The sequence below is a fragment of the Nanorana parkeri genome, unplaced genomic scaffold (assembly GCF_000935625.1).
Source record: "Nanorana parkeri isolate BGI_ZX_2015 unplaced genomic scaffold, ASM93562v1 scaffold969, whole genome shotgun sequence".
Lineage (NCBI taxonomy): Eukaryota > Metazoa > Chordata > Amphibia > Anura > Dicroglossidae > Nanorana > Nanorana parkeri.
The window spans coordinates 522,882-539,612 of record NW_017307237.1 but is presented as its reverse complement, the minus strand read 5'-3'; the positions used below and the strand labels follow the sequence as shown (position 1 = coordinate 539,612).

Below are 16,731 nucleotides of genomic sequence, written 5' to 3'. Positions count from 1 at the left end.
AGGGAAAAGGACCCTCCCGGCCCCCCCCCCCCCCCATCCTCCCACACACACACACGCACACTTCTGCCAGCATATATGGTAATGTCTTAACTTAAGACTTAAGATAAAAGGTTCAAATGTGGTAATGGACTCTTTTTGGAAAGCCCAGCATGCTTTACCAAGGAAGATCATTGGTGCACCTTATAATAGTTACTTGTATAATCAACACCACGCATGTGTAGCCTTTCAAAAAATAAAAATCACATTTACTAAAAGTTTACTCATAGGAGAATTGGTTTAATAGCTTTTGGCTTATGATTTTTTTTATATTTTACCTTTAATATTTACATTTACACACTTGCTCCGTTTTGTGAATAACTGTTAAATAGATTTTTTCCTGATATCATAAAAACATACCTGAGAAGAGATATTTTCTGCAAGCAATGAATCCTTTGAACTTTCATTTCATATCCCTGAATCATCAGCATCAATGAGGTGATCCACAGGAACATTTGGTTGAGGTGTAAAGAGAGCAAAGTAATTTTTCCTTGAATCCAGAGTTACACAAACATCATAGGAGTAAGGCAGCTGCATAGTTGCATTTTTAAACTGAAATATAAATCTAGGATCAACTGTAGGATACAGGTTTGTACTCACAGATCCAAATGGGGAGGCATATTTGGACTCTCTGTATTTGGATATGATGACAAATATCACAGTGGACATGAATAAAAAGGAAATCAGTGCCAAGGCAATTACCAAATAGATTTGCAAGTTGGACTCCGAGTTCATTTTGTTTGACTGATCGTTCATTTCAGGAATTACCTGCTGAAAACTATCAGCAACGACAAGGTTTAGAGTGACAGATGTAGAGAGAGGTGGAAAACCTTTGTCTTTTACTATAACAACAACGTTATACTTTAAACCATCTCTCTCTCGAAATCATGTGACGTTCTAATTTCCCCAGTATGCTGATCAATGGTGAAAATTGCTGGTTCTGATGACTGCAAAGAGTATGTCAACCAGGCATTGTGTCCAGAATCAGCATCAACTGCAACCACTTTAGATACTAAAGAACCTTGTTCCGAGCTCCAAGGAACCATCTCAAATATAGGGCCATCTATGTTTGTGGCTGGGTACAAAATTACTGGCGGATTATCATTCTGGTCTACCACATGAATTCTTAGAGATGTGCTTGCGTTCAGAGGTGGAGAGCCACTGTCTTTTGCAACAACTTGTACATTAAATTCTCTGTGTTCTTCATAATCAAATGACTTTTGTGCATAAATAACTCCAGTCACTGGATTAATGGGTACATGCAAGGAGGTAGGATCCTTCCCATCACTGTTACTAACTACAGAGTAAGTCAGTTTAGCATTTTCTAAACTGTCAATATCTTTTGCTTGAATACTGAATATTGAAAGTCCTGGCAAATTGTTTTCTGGTACAAATACAGCATATGTCAATTTCTCAAAAGCAGGTGCATTGTCATTGACATCTGACAGTCCAACGGGATGATTTTTACAGAAGACAGAGGAGGAGAACCTTTGTCGGAAGCTTTAATAGTGATGTTGTAGGTTGAATTTTTTTCTCTGTCCAGGTAACTTTTTGTGACAATTTTGTAAAAGTTGCTTGATGAGGATATCAATTGGAAAGGTGCATCACCTATAACTTGACACTGTACTTCTCCATTTTGTCCAGAGTCTTTATCACAAACTGCAATTAGTGACACCACTGTTCCAGGAGCAGTGTCCTCAGGAACAGGTGATGATAAAGAGGAAATGGATATCTCAGGAATATTATCATTCTCATCCAATATTTCTATTAAAACTTTAGCATTAGAGACTAGGCCTCCTCCATCCTTTGCTTCCACTGTAAACTCATAATGTTTGGTGACTTCATAATCTAAATATTCTTTTGTTTTAATTTCTCCATTGTTGGGATTGATAGTAAAAGCCTGATAAATATTATTCAACATTGCAATAAATGAATATGTAAGCTGTGCATTTGCTCCTTCATCTGCATCACTTGCAGAGATCTGTAAAATAGTTGAATTTATTGGCACACTTTCTTTAATCTCCACTCTGAATATATTCTGGGCAAAAACAGGGGTATTGTCATTAAAATCAGCAACAGATATCTGAATTAAAGTAGTGCCTGTCTGTGCTGGAATTCCACCATCAAAAGCAGTTAGAGTAAGTTCATAGCTGTTTTGGGTCTCCCGATCCAGAGGCTTTTCTAGAACCAGTTCTGGAAATGCAATACCATCTGTGTTTGTTTGCTCTTCCAAAACAAAATGCTGATTTACACTGAGACTGTAACCTTTCAGGGAATTTATACAAATATCTAGATCTATTGCACTTTTAAGAATAAATTTTGCCCCTGGTAAAGTATGCTCATTCATTTGCAATACAGTTCTGTCTTGTAAAAATCTTGATGGATTGTCATTTAAATCTTTAATTTCAATCTTAACACTGAAAATATTTACAGGATTCTCAGCCACAGCATCAAAGGTTAGAACACATTCAGATGCATCCCCACATAGTGTCTCCCTGTCTATCCTGTCTGCAGTATATATGTCTCCATTTTTTGGATTCATATGGAAATATTTTTCAGATACATCAGATACAATACGGAGTTTTCTTGCCGAAAGGTCCTTAATATTCATTCCAATATCCTTTGCTAAATTCCCAACTGAACCTTTTTTTATTTCTTCCACAATGGAATAATGAATCTGACCAGAGACTGAATGACACATCCAGTAAAATACAATTGTTACTTGCCATATGATTCCTTCAGGTCTTTGTTGCATTCTCAAGGTAATATCCCTTTTCCTGCTGGTAATATATCAGTGAAACTCATTGGTGTACGTGTAATCCAGTAAAGATTTTAGAATAAAACATAAGCTTTCTTCTTTGTGAGACCTGCAGCATTCACATCCCATGCAGAAATGATGTGCATTGCTTTTCACATTTGTGTATTTCCTAAAAAAGATGTCCCTGGATCCCTCACGTTTCCTTATTGGTCAACAGCGGCGCTCTGAGGTGAATCCAGAGAACTGCAATACCTCAGAATTTTATTTGTATATTATTTAGTAAATGAGATTTGTTTTTGCATTTTTATTTCAACTTCAAGCAGAATTGCATTTGAAGTTGTGCATCTAAAATGTATATCCTCTCATGCCACTTGTAAATGTTGGTTGCAATAGCAAGTTTTTTATTTTTATATGAAGCATTTTTTTCAAGGGTGGTACAGATAATTAAGTGATGCACATTGCTAATTGATATGATTTCTTGCTCTAAGTCAGCATAGTATTAGAAGATGATCAGATGAAATGACGTGTATTTTACATAGCTGATTTATCCTGACTGAGACCTGAGCTATGTGCCAAGAATCCATGGGCTTATTTGCTTGGTAAAGTAAGCAACTGTGAAATAATGGCATTACCCTTTTTAAGGCTATCATGCAAAAAACTGTGTGGGGAAGCAATTATAGGCCTTAATGTTGGCAATGATTGCTGAGGACTGGTGAAGAGCTTTAGTTTGCCATCCTGCCTTGCTATATTTCAGAGGTAGACCTGAGCTAATCCCAGCAAATGCACATAATTATACAGACAGAGTTGGAAAGGTAGTGGGGGTGGGGGTTGCATTCTCCTTTGAGTAAAATAGATGTATGATTGGAAATAGCCAATTACAACTAAAGGAATGTGTGCACTACCTTAGTAATCTCCTCTATTCATAGCTATTAGATGGATAGTCCATAACAGAAAAAGTAGTCCTTTGCATTCAATGTCCTCAAAATGTTATAATTCATAGTAATACTTATAAAATAAAATAATATACCATTAATATTAAAAACACACAACAATTAGCATGGGTAAAAATTGGTAGATTTCGTACATGCTAAATAGTTTAGTGACAAACTATATACAGCTAAGTTTTAGTAGGTTTGGATAAAAAAAAAAATGTAAAACTGATTTCAAACACTAATCTGTGTTCTGTAGCTCTTTTGCTGTCATGGGACAATAATGCCCAGTCAAACCAATAATCTGCACAAGTGTACACTGGTGAGCCCATTCACTTTAGAAGCACTTGGCTGTGTTGCCCTATGCCGTCCCAACACCAGAACAAAGTAATTTGCCTTATGCCTATTTCTTCAATGTGCACCAATGTACTCTGTTAGTGTGCTGTTAAAAAAACATAGGATGCTTGGAATCATTATAAGTCGTTGTGGTGCATAATAAATAACATTGGGTTTGCATGTTCTCCCTGTGCTTGCGTGGGTTATATCCAGGTACTCCGATTTCCTCCCATACTCCAAAGGCATGCTGGAAGATTAATTGGCTCCTGTCTAAATTGGCCCTTGTATGTAAGCATGTGAGATAGGTACCTTATATTGTAAGCTCCTTGAGGGCAGGAACTGATGTGAATGTACACTATGTAAAGTATACTGCTTTATAAAGTCAGTGCTATATAAATACCTGTAATATAAAAATAAATACATTTAAAAAAGAATGCCCCGAGCGATCATGCAACACAAGTCTCTGACAATCCTAACCATTATGGAAGAAACATAATCCTGTGCTTAACAGTGGCTGCCATAGAAGTATGCTAAGACCCACCAAACTCCAGAACACAAGAAAAAATGGCATCCCATTTTAGCTACACAGTATTTCAGTCCCAGGGTTAGTTTTGCAGTTCAAACATGCCTTTACCTTATTATGACACCTTTTTAGGAATTAATTCTAGTATTTAAAGGAGAACTATGGGGTTAGGGCTTTTCCCCATAGTTCTCCTAAGGGTAAAGGGAGGACACAAACTAGCGTCATCCCATCACCCAAAGCTCAGTATACCGTGAGCTACAGCTACTGAGACGCTGCAGCCGGAACAGATCCCGACAATTCTTTCTTGATCCAACCAGCTGCGTGAGTGGCATCTGGCTCTGCCTATCTAGTCAGTCAGCACTGGAGAATCGGACAGGGGAGGGGGGAATCCCTGCAGGGCGGTGTGAGTGACAGTCACAACTCTCTGCACAAATAGATCGATAAGTGAGCGAGCACCGGTATGTGTTCGCTCACTTCCCGATCTACTGAGCCAACCTGTGACAGTTTCATTGTCGCAGGTCAGCTCAGATTATGAGGCTGAGTGAAAATCACCCGCCTCATAATTCTCCTTTAATATATAGTGCTAATATATTGTACAGAGATGTGCAGCATACACAGACCATTCATATCTGTTCATACACCAGGTAGAGCTTAATGGCACAACTTCTACAGCAGTCATACAAAAACACTGACAGGGCATATTTATTACCATAAATGCCACTGAAAAACTGAGCATTAATAATATAAGTATTAACTCCCATATTTCATCCAGACATTGCTGTAGTACACCAGTGCCTTTTGTCAGTAATCTGGTAATTATACAACTACTACCTGTAATGCTGGAGACATATTCTTGAACACATCCACTGAAGCCAACTTGCTGCCTCACACATATAGAAATATCAGTATAATGGAGTTTTTCCCAGCCACCAATTAAATTGAAGTGTGCCTTGAAAGTCTGAATAGCATTGGTGATACAGGAAGTAGAGAAAGACAAGTCACACAGAACATGCTACAGAAGTACACTATCCATACATTGACAGAGAGCTGTATGACGTCTGGTTCGAGGAGATTACAAATTAAAGTAAATTGTAAGTATTGTTAGACTTTTTAACATTTGCAGAATGTGCTGTATATAACGAGTAGCTTGCTGAATGACGTCTAGAGAGTTTCCCGTTTCAATACAGTTTTGGCAGACTGTATTGTAAGGTCTCACATATAACATTTTGTGCTAATAAGCATCACATATGATTTTTTGTAGCATTGACTATGACATTATGCTGCATGTTACATCTTGGTTGCTAGCAGATAGTAATCTTAAAAAAATAACAGATGCCTACATCTGCTTTTATGAGGCAAAAAAGATATATTCATGGTAGAATTGGAAACACATGAAAACACTTAACAAAAATCACAGAAACTCTGGGCAAATAATGTATGCACAAAAAAAAAGTACTCATAAAGAATTAATTTTTCAGAAAGTAAAAGGACATTTAAACGTTTTTACAGTTGTCATTGAAACATGTGGTGAAATCTTCAAACTGGATATCTGTTCAGGTGACAACAGTTTAGAAAATATTTTCCCTCACTCTGGAGAGAACTTACTCTAACTTCCCATTGTGTCTAAAGTAGAAGAAGTGAGGGAAAACCTTTCCAACTGGATACAGACAGCAGAAAACAAAAATTGCAAGGGCTTTACCCATTTCCTACTTAAACCAAGACCTAACAAACTGTTGGCTTAAAGGAGAACTATGAGGTGAGTGCTTTTCACTCACCTCATAGTTCTAGCCGACCTGTGACAATGAGACTGTCACAGGTCGGCTCAGTACATCGGGAGGTGAGCGAGCACATATCGGCGTTCGCTCACCTCTCGATCCTGTCACAGCAGCTGGGCAGATCCAGACATAATTGTTGGGATCCGCTTCAACTGCGGCATCTCAGTATACCGCAAGCTACTGAGCTTAGGGTGATGGGAGGACGCTAGTTTGTGTCCTCCCGTTACCCTAAGGGGAACTGTGGGGAAAAGCCTTAACCCCATAGTTCTCCTTTAAGATATATTGAAGGTATGAGATAATTTAATACAGAGACAGATATGGATAGAAAGATAGAAAGAAAGATATTTAGTTACTGGCTGATTAATGAAAACTGAAGAACAAAATAGCAGTGGTTGTTGCCTGTAGTGACCATTCAGGTTTCAGCTTTAATTTTTTTCCCAACAAAAATAATTTAGCTTGGTCTGTGTGTATTACGATTTTGGGTTAATTTTCTTTTTTCCTTTTTCATTGAGTCAGCCATATATACAGTATATATATTATTAGGATGTATCTGTCGTTTTAGTCCTTTAATGCATGTTATTGCCTGTTTAATATTGTTTAAACTAATTTGTCCAAAACTGTTTCTCTGTTAAACTATATTCTAATATTACGAAAATCATACCTGAGAAGTGATATTGCCTGCAAGTAAAGAATCCTTTGAGTTTTCAATTCCAATCCCAGAATCATCAGTATCAATGAGATGATCCACTGGAACACTGTGCTGAGGTCTAAGGAAAGCAAAGTCTCTTTCAGCTGAATCCAAAGCTACACAAACATCATATGAGTAAGGCAGTTGTAATGTTCCACTATTAAACTGCGAAAGAAATCTGGGATCAATTGTAGGATAGAGATTTGCAGGCACAGATCCAAATGAAGTGGAAGACTTGGACACTCGATATTTGGAGATGATAGCAAGTATGACTGTCAACATGAAGAGAAAAGAAATCAATGCCAAGGCTATTACCAGGTAAAATTGTAAGTTGGACTGAGACTCTGATTTACTTGTCTGATCGGTCATTTCAGGAATCACTTGCTGAAAGTTGTCCGCAATCAACAGGTTTAGAGTGGCAGAAGCAGAGAGAGGTGGGGAGCCATTGTCTTTTACTATAATAACAATGCTATGCTTTAAAATATCTTTCTCTTGAAAAACACGAGATGTCCTGATCTCCCCTGTGTGTTGGTCAATGGTAAAAAAAGATGGTTCAGCCGTTTGCAAAAAATAAGAGAGCCAGCTGTTGTGTCCAGAGTCAGCATCCACAGCTACCGCTTTGGATATTAAAGAACCTTGTTCAGAGGACCATGGCACTAACTCAAAGGCAGGGCTATCAGCATCTGATGATGGATACAAAATGGTTGGTGAATTATCATTCTGATCTACTACACAAATTCTTAGAGTTGTGCTGCTGTTCAGAGATGGGTTCCCATTGTCTTTGGCATTGACCTGGAAAATAAATTCCTTTTGCGACTCATAATCAAATGTGTGTTGTGCATAAAAAACTCCAGTTTCTGGGTTAATGGATATAAAAGAGGACGCTGGATCTTTCTCATTGCTGATACCACTTATGGAATAAACTACTTTGGCATTATTTCCACTGTCTATATCTCTTGCTTGAACACTGAATATTGAAGCTCCTGGCAAATTGTTTTCTGGAACAAATGCAGTGTAAGTCAGCTTCTGAAACTCAGGAGCATTATCATTGACATCAGACACATCTAGTTGGAAAACTTTTTTAACAGTTATTGGAGGTGAGCCTTTGTCAGACGCTTGAATAGTAATGTTGTAGGATGATATTTTTTCTCGATCCAAAGTACTTTTTGTAATGATTTTATAGAAATTGCTTGCAGATGACTGTATGTGGAATGGCACATCACCTGTGATAAGACATTGGACCTCTCCATTCTCTCCTGAATCTTGGTCATGAACTTCGATCAAGGCAACCACTGTTCCAGAAGCTGTGTTTTCAAGAATAGGAGTAGTCAAGGAGGTGATGGAGATCTCAGGAGCATTGTCATTCTGATCCAATACTTCTATTAATACTTTAGAATGTGTGGCCAGTCCACCTCCATCAGTGGCTTGTACAGAAATGTCATAATGTTTTGTTAATTCATAATCCACATAACCTTTAGTTGTAATTTCCCCAGTTCTAGGATTCATTTCAAACATCTGTAGAATATTCTTTGCAATTGTACTAAATGAATATGTAATTTGTGCATTCACACCTTCATCCCCATCAGTCGCACTGACCTGCAGAACTGTAGAATTCAATTGTATATTTTCTTTAATACTTACTTTATATTCTTCTTGGGTAAATATAGGTGTATTATCATTAAAATCAGTGATAGCAATCTTAATCAGTGTGCTCCCTGTTAGAACAAGTTTCCCTCCATCAACAGCTGATAGAATTAGTTCATGGTAATCTTGTGTCTCTCGGTCTAGAGGCTTTTCTAGAACTAGTTCAGGAAATATACTGCCATCAGAGCTGATTCTTTCTTCTAAGACAAAGTGCTCATTTGAACTAAGACTGTAGCTTTTTAATGTATTCATTCCTATATCCAAATCTTCAGCTTTCTGCAAAACAAACCTTGCTCCTGGTAAAGCATATTCACTTATTTCCAATCTAATTGTTTCATATGGAAATCTTGGTGGATTGTCATTTATATCTTGAATTTCAATCTTAACATTAAAAACATTTAAAGGATTCTCAGCCACAGCATCAAAGGTCAGGACACACTCAGATGCAGCCCCACACAGTGTCTCTCTGTCTATCCTGCCTGCAGAATATAGATTACCATTATCCAGATTTATGCTGAAAATAATTTCAGACAAACGTGAAACAATACGGGGTTTTCTTACTGAAAGATCCTTGATATTCATTCCAAGATCTTTGGATAAATGCCCAATGAATGAACCTTTTCTGATTTCTTCTACAATGGAATAATGAATCTGACCTGTAACTGAATGGCACAGCCAGGAATATAAAGAAATCATTACTTGCCATCTGAGTCTTTGCAGTGTCTGTCCAGGCTGCATCTTTAACCAGATATTCCTTTTTGAAAAATGATAGGCAAAATATTTGGAGAATTAATTGAGAAGAAGTGTCAGAACACAGAGCTTCTTCTCTGAGAGACCTGAAGCAGTCACATCACATGCAGAAATGCTCTGTATTTTTTTTGTAATTGTGTCCTGTCTGCTTCATTTTTCCGTTATTGGTCAATAGCGGCGCTTTGAGGTTGAATTGGGGAACTGCAGTGCCTGAGAATTATTTTCCAAGACTTGACATTTGATTTTAATTAAATTAAAAATTAAAAATATTCTACATTCTTCTTCTATTAACTATTATGTGAATATGTATTTAGGTTTTCAAGAGGCTACAATAGATGTTTGGGTCAGTATGACAAACTTAAAATAAGGCACACAAGCAGTCAGTGGTAAACCACAAAATTGAAAATTACATATATTCTGTAGTCTGTAAGTATTACCACAACGGTTTTTGTATTGCTACTTTCCCCTTTAACATGTTTTATTACCTGTTGATTCTGCCAAAATCAACAATATTTTTTGGATTTTTTAAAATAAAAAATACAATATTTTTCCACTTTCTGTGATAGGCCAAACTGTTCAACAAAAATGGCAAAAACAACTGCAACTGCTTAAAGTGTTTTAGAGTTGTGCTTTAATTTGTTTGTTGTTTTAAGACTATGGGGTCTATTCACGAATAATGCTTTTTAATGGGAAAATTTCTTTTTTTTTTTTTCTATTCTAACATCTATCGTGTCAAAATAAAGAAAAAAAAAAAGACACATCAGTGTTTCTTTCCTGGGTGGCCGGGAGCGGGAGGCTCCCAGAGCGCCCGGGAGAGGTTTTTTTCTTTTTTTTTTTACAGCAGCAGAGCCGCCGGACAATAGGAAACTATTGGGCGGAGCTAGCTGTCACTGCTAGCTCCGCACAATCGTTTTCTATTTACTTTTTAAAAACTTTTTAAACTCTTTTTCTGTTCTGCTCGGTCCCTCTGAGGGACCGAGCAGAACAGCCGAGCCAAATGCCGCTCGGCGGCATTCGGCTATTCTCTCACTGCTGTTCGGGATCTTTCAGAATAGCCCGAACAGCAGTGTGAAGCCTGCCGGAGGTTCGGCTCAGCCGATCCAGATGTTGGATCGGCTGAGTCGAACTCCTTCTGCACTTCGAGTCGGCCGAACATACTGAGCATGTTCGGCCGACCCGAAGCCACACGAAGCAAGCCGATGTACGGCTGAAATTAGCCGTACCAGCCTGAAGTGAATACCTGAATCGGCTCACTTCACTTCAGATTGGTCATTCACTCAGCTGCCCTCGGCAGCTTCGTGAATAGACCCCTATATATCTATCTAAGATTATCCTGTCTAGGGGTGACAATGATGCTGTGCAATTTCACTGTAGAATAGATAGCTTTGTCACCCTATTACAGGAAGTCAAGAAAAAAACAGATCTACTGGCAGGATCAATGCCATTTTTTGCATTTAGTCCCCCACAGCATAATGCTTGTTGATGCTGCCAAATGTTCCCTGTTATTCGCTTCAAGCACAAAACCAACAGGTTTTTTTTTCAACACTCTGCCCAAAAGTAAAACAGAAATGCTTTGGTGGAATGCCACTTGATAGAGTTTCTCTATTTTTTTATTTAAAGAAAATGAACATGTATTATTCCTAAGAATGCCACAAACAGTGCTATCCGTTTTGCCCACTAACTGGATTTACTTATCATCTACAATAATAACCAAACTTTCTGTAGATCTTTCCAAAAAATAAAAATAAAACATCATAATTTTGCATAAGGAGGAAACATTTATAAATGTGGCTATTAACCCCTTCATGACCGTGCTTTTTTCAGTTTCTGTTCATAAATAACTGAAGCACTTTTCTACATTTTTGCTTTGTGATTCTTCCATGGCAGTAATATACTTTCTTACTGAGTACTACCACACATTATATACAGTATATTGTTTATATAGAACACATAGGGCTATATATTTTATATCACATATGTGTGCCTAATGCCTCACTTAGTATGAATAACATATAAAAAAAAGGAAAAAATGTAAAGAAAACACTTTTCCCCCAGTTTTGATATTTTTTTAAAAAAAATAGCAGAACAAAAAAATGCATTAAAATAAATTCATTTATTTGAAAACACATTATATCTCTAAGATTTCAGAAATGTTTCTGTACTTTTCAGCCTAAAACTAAAAGCTAACATTTTTTTCTCTCTAAAAACTAATAATGATTTGGTTAGGTGGTTTACCTTTTCACTGTCATTAAGGGGTCTATTCACAAAGCTGCCGAAGGATTCAGCAGTAGCTTCGGCTGGTCCTTCGGCTAGCTTCAGTTACGGGAGGACTCCGGTTCAGTAGAACCCGAAGGGCTGCTGTATGGGCTATTCACTATAGCCCGTACAGCTCCCGAAGTTAGCCGAGCGGCTCAGCCGAGCCGAAGGCATTTGCTTCGACTCGAATGAGCCAAGGTGAAATCCGAAGCGGGCCGAACAGCCAGCCATTAGCTATTGGCCGGCTGAAAGCCTACTACTGAGAGCTGGGCGGAGCCAGCCGTAACCAGGGGACGCTGATCTGTCATTACCATGAGAGCTCAGCAGAGCCGGCGGTGATATCAAAGCCGTCCCAAAAGTAAAACAGAAATGCTTTGGTGGAATGCCACTTGATAGAGTTTCTCTATTTTTTTATTTAAAGAAAATGAACATGTATTATTCCTAAGAATGCCACAAACAGTGCTATCCGTTTTGCCCACTAACTGGATTTACTTATCATCTACAATAATAACCAAACTTTCTGTAGATCTTTCCAAAAAATAAAAATAAAACATCATAATTTTGCATAAGGAGGAAACATTTATAAATGTGGCTATTAACCCCTTCATGACCGTGCTTTTTTCAGTTTCTGTTCATAAATAACTGAAGCACTTTTCTACATTTTTGCTTTGTGATTCTTCCATGGCAGTAATATACTTTCTTACTGAGTACTACCACACATTATATACAGTATATTGTTTATATAGAACACATAGGGCTATATATTTTATATCACATATGTGTGCCTAATGCCTCACTTAGTATGAATAACATATAAAAAAAAGGAAAAAATGTAAAGAAAACACTTTTCCCCCAGTTTTGATATTTTTTTAAAAAAAATAGCAGAACAAAAAAATGCATTAAAATAAATTCATTTATTTGAAAACACATTATATCTCTAAGATTTCAGAAATGTTTCTGTACTTTTCAGCCTAAAACTAAAAGCTAACATTTTTTTCTCTCTAAAAACTAATAATGATTTGGTTAGGTGGCTTACAATGTCACTGTCATTAAGGGGTCTATTCACAAAGCTGCCGAAGGATTCAGCAGTAGCTTCGGCTGGTCCTTCGGCTAGCTTCAGTTACGGGAGGACTCCGGTTCAGTAGAACCCGAAGGGCTGCTGTATGGGCTATTCACTATAGCCCGTACAGCTCCCGAAGTTAGCCGAGCGGCTCAGCCGAGCCGAAGGCATTTGCTTCGACTCGAATGAGCCAAGGTGAAATCCGAAGCGGGCCGAACAGCCAGCCATTAGCTATTGGCCGGCTGAAAGCCTACTACTGAGAGCTGGGCGGAGCCAGCCGTAACCAGGGGACGCTGATCTGTCATTACCATGAGAGCTCAGCAGAGCCGGCGGTGATATCAAAGCCGGCTCTGCTGAGCTCTCATGTTAATCACAGTGCAGCGTCCCCTGGTTACTTGGTAAACAGGGGACGCTGACCTGTCATTACCATGAGAACTCAGCAGAGCCGTCTTTGATATCACCGCCGGCTCCGCCGAGCGCTCAGCGGCATTCGTACATTTACTCACTGCTGTTCGTCCGCTATGAGAATAGACTGAACAGCAGCAAGTAGCCTGCTGGAGGTTCGGCTCAGCCAATCCAGATGTTGGATCGGCTGAGTGAAACTCCTTCTGCACTTTGGGTTAGCCGAACATGTTGGGTTGGCCGACCCGTAGCCAGCCGAAGCAAGCCGATGTACGGCTGATTTCAGCCGATGTATGGCTAAAATCAGCTGTACAAGCCTGAAGTGAATTGCCGAACAGCGTTCGGCTCACTTCACTTCGGGTCGGTTATTCACTCGGCTGCCTACGGCAGCTTTGGGAATAACCCCCTAAGTGTCACTAACTGTCACACTTAGGGACAGTGACATATGCCGTCATGAGGGAGTTAAATTAACACCTTAGGGTGAAAAACAAATCTGCAGCTCAGCTGCAGAGTTTCATTGTAATAGGTTAATTTTTTATAATAATTATAGTATAAACATATATTTGTATATATTTTAATTTGTTCATTTTTTTACACTTTTTTTATTTTTTTACACGTTACATATTTTTTTGTCTATTATATCAAACAGTCACCATGACTTCTTGCTAATTTAGGAAGGATCGTTCTTGCCAGACCAACCTGCTAACCTTTTACGAAGGGGTAAGTAGAGATCTGATGGAGGGAGGCCGGTGGACGTAGTGTATCTGGATTTTTCCAAAGCATTTGATACGGTGCCACATAAACGCTTGTTATACAAGCTGAGGTCTATGGGCATAGATGAAAGACTGTGCACGTGGATAGAAAACTGGCTACGGCAACGCGTACAAAGAGTATCGGAAAGGCACATTTTCAGACTGGGCTGGGGTCATGAGTGGTGTGCCTCAGGGTTCTGTGCTAGGCCCTATGCTGTTCAACCTGTTCATTAATGATATCGGGGAGGGATTGAATAGCCATGTTTCAGTGTTTGCTGATGATACCAAAATTGGGAGGGATACAGATTTAAACATTGTAACATTACAGGAGGACCTGGATAAAATTGGGGAGCGGGCAAATGTATGGCAGATGAGGTTTAATGTAGATAAATGCAAAGTAATGCACTTTGGAGTTAAAAATAGGCAAATGGGCTATACACTTATGGGTATGTTACTAGGTAAGTCAGTAATGGAGAAAGATTTGGGGGTCATTGTAGACCACAGATTGAAGAATAGTTTGCAGTGCCAGGCGGCTGTAAACAAAGCAAGTAGAGTCCTGTCTTGTATTAAGAAAGGAATGTATTGCAGGGAAAAGTCTATGATTTTGCCACTTTACAAAGCACTAGTTCGGCCTCATCTAGAGTATGCGGTCCAGTTTTGGTCACCAGTCCTCAGAAAAGATGTCCTTGAGCTGGAAAAAGTCCAGCGGAGGGCAACCAAACTCATCAAGGGGTTGGAGGACCAGAGCTATGAAACAAGGCTGTTAAAATTAAATATGTTTTCTTTGGAAGTAAGGAGATTAAGGGGGGCATGATTTTCTTGTATAAAATGTTCAATGGTAAAGGCAACATTATTAGCAAACTCTTTACGTTTAACCCCATAACAAAGACTAGAGGCCACCACCTAAAATTGGTGGGGAAAAAATGTCAGCACACGGGGCGCAAGGGGTTCTTCTCAGTTAGAGCGGTTAAGGTCTGGAACTCACTGCCACAGGCAGTGATTTCAGCAAAGAGTGTGGAATCATTCAAGAAACACTTGGACACTTGGACGTTTTCCTTGGAGACCATAACATTCAGGGGTACAGGTACTGCTAAGAGCAAAATCACACACGCACACACCAGCTCAATTATAAATGCATACACGCAATAGGTTGTACTTGATGGACTTTTGTCTTTATTCAACCTCAAATACTATGTAACTATGTAATTTAATTAATTTGTTTTAATTTTTGGTTATTTTTAGGCTGCTCCAAACTTAGGAACAGCCAATAATAACCTTAGTGACTGATCCTGACAGCATGACAGGATTAGATCTCACAAAAGGCTTCCTATTGTCCTCAAACGATCAGAAGTCTGATTCATTTCAGCAAAATAAATACATTGTTTCATATTTCTGGCTGAAGAATGTATATGTCTATAGAGCTGTCAAAAGTGAAATAGCAGAGCAGTGAATCATGTTCTGCTTATCTGCTATTTCACCTGTCAAATACCAGATCGCTGGTATTTGTAACAGCTTTTTTCTTTCATTCATGAGAGAAAGAAGCTTTTACAAAAGCTTAACTATTTAATTAATGGATGCCTCAATACTCAGCGGTTATGGACATTTCAAAACCCTGAATAACTGCTCACGTACAGTGTACATGAGCAATCATTTGGGCACTTCACGATGGAGACATACAGTGTACGTTTCCAGTCATGAAGAGGTTAAAGTGTATGCCAAGATGAAACTTTTTTTAAAGTGGGGAGGGATTTCAACTCCTGTCAGATTTTTAATCCTATCCATGGAGCCATTAGAAAGATTTACCCTCACGTCCTGTCCTGCTGAAAACTATTTTGCCAGAGGAAAATTTGGGACACTGTTGGGGAAATCTTTCAGGGGTTCCAGCCTTCCCTTACTCTACTAAAGAATATATATTTCTGTCCATGTTGTTGTTGTACAGTTCCCCTCACTTCCTGTCTGGTAAAATGTTGTCACCAGTATATGAAGTGAGGTAATCTATGTAACGGAGCTACAGGTAGCAGTAAAAATAAAAAAAACCGCAATATAAATCACACTTTCCATAGTTATGGATAAAACTATGAAGCTAAAACTGATTTCAAACCCTTATCTGTGTTATGTAGATCTTTCAATGTCATGGGACAGTAATGCCACCTCTGCCAAATAATCTGCACAGTTGAAAATATTAAGTGTCTATTCACTTCAGAATCATTAGGCAGTCTTCAAAGTAATTTGCCTTATGTCCTATTTCTTCAGTTCACACCAATGTGCTCTGTTGGTGTGCACTAAAAAAATGGAGAATGCTGTGAAACATTGTAAGGCGCTGTGGTGCATAACAATGATATTGAGACGGTAAAAAAAAAAAAAAGCGCTGCAATACCCTTAGGGATCATACAACACAGTCTCTGGCAATCCTAACCATTACGGATAACACATTTATTTTCATAAACTGCACTCAAACACTGAGCATGAAAGTGATATTAAACTCAAAATGTTTTTAAGCTATTTCAAATGCTGATTACATCTCTTACAATGGATGCAGCCTGATGTTTAAAAGTTTTAGCTTTCTGCAGATTTAGCTAGTGTCCTGAGCACTGGCCCTGAGATCCTGTTTCAGAGTGGCTCCTTTCCCTTGCAGCGTCCTATTTAGCCACTTGTGACAGATTGTACTGGTCACAGGGTGAGGTAATTGCTGGCTGCTATGTTAGCAATAGGTTGAAACAGGCAGTCAGTTACAAAATGGGTTAACTCACCTAAACAGGGTGTGGACAGAAGGTTTTAAAAGCAGATGCAGCTAACAGGTCAGCGGGGGGGGGGGGGGGGGG

General features: G+C 38.7%; 1 protein-coding gene and 1 pseudogene across 6 annotated transcripts in view; both read right to left on the bottom strand.

The window, feature by feature from the left end:
- LOC108795461 (protocadherin gamma-A4-like) overlaps nucleotides 1-16,731 on the bottom strand; it is a 290,173-nt gene that overhangs the window by 117,392 nt on the left and 156,050 nt on the right. Inside the window, exon 1 of one of the 6 annotated variants that reach the window (XM_018566711.1) lies at nucleotides 7,019-9,427. The exons of the other annotated variants lie outside the window; for them this stretch is intronic. Within the exon in view, the coding sequence (XP_018422213.1) occupies nucleotides 7,019-9,427 (2,409 nt within the window). Of the gene's footprint in view, nucleotides 1-7,018; nucleotides 9,428-16,731 lie in introns of those variants that run through there. 6 annotated transcript variants of the gene reach the window in all.
- On the bottom strand, nucleotides 445-2,791 carry LOC108795451 (annotated as a pseudogene).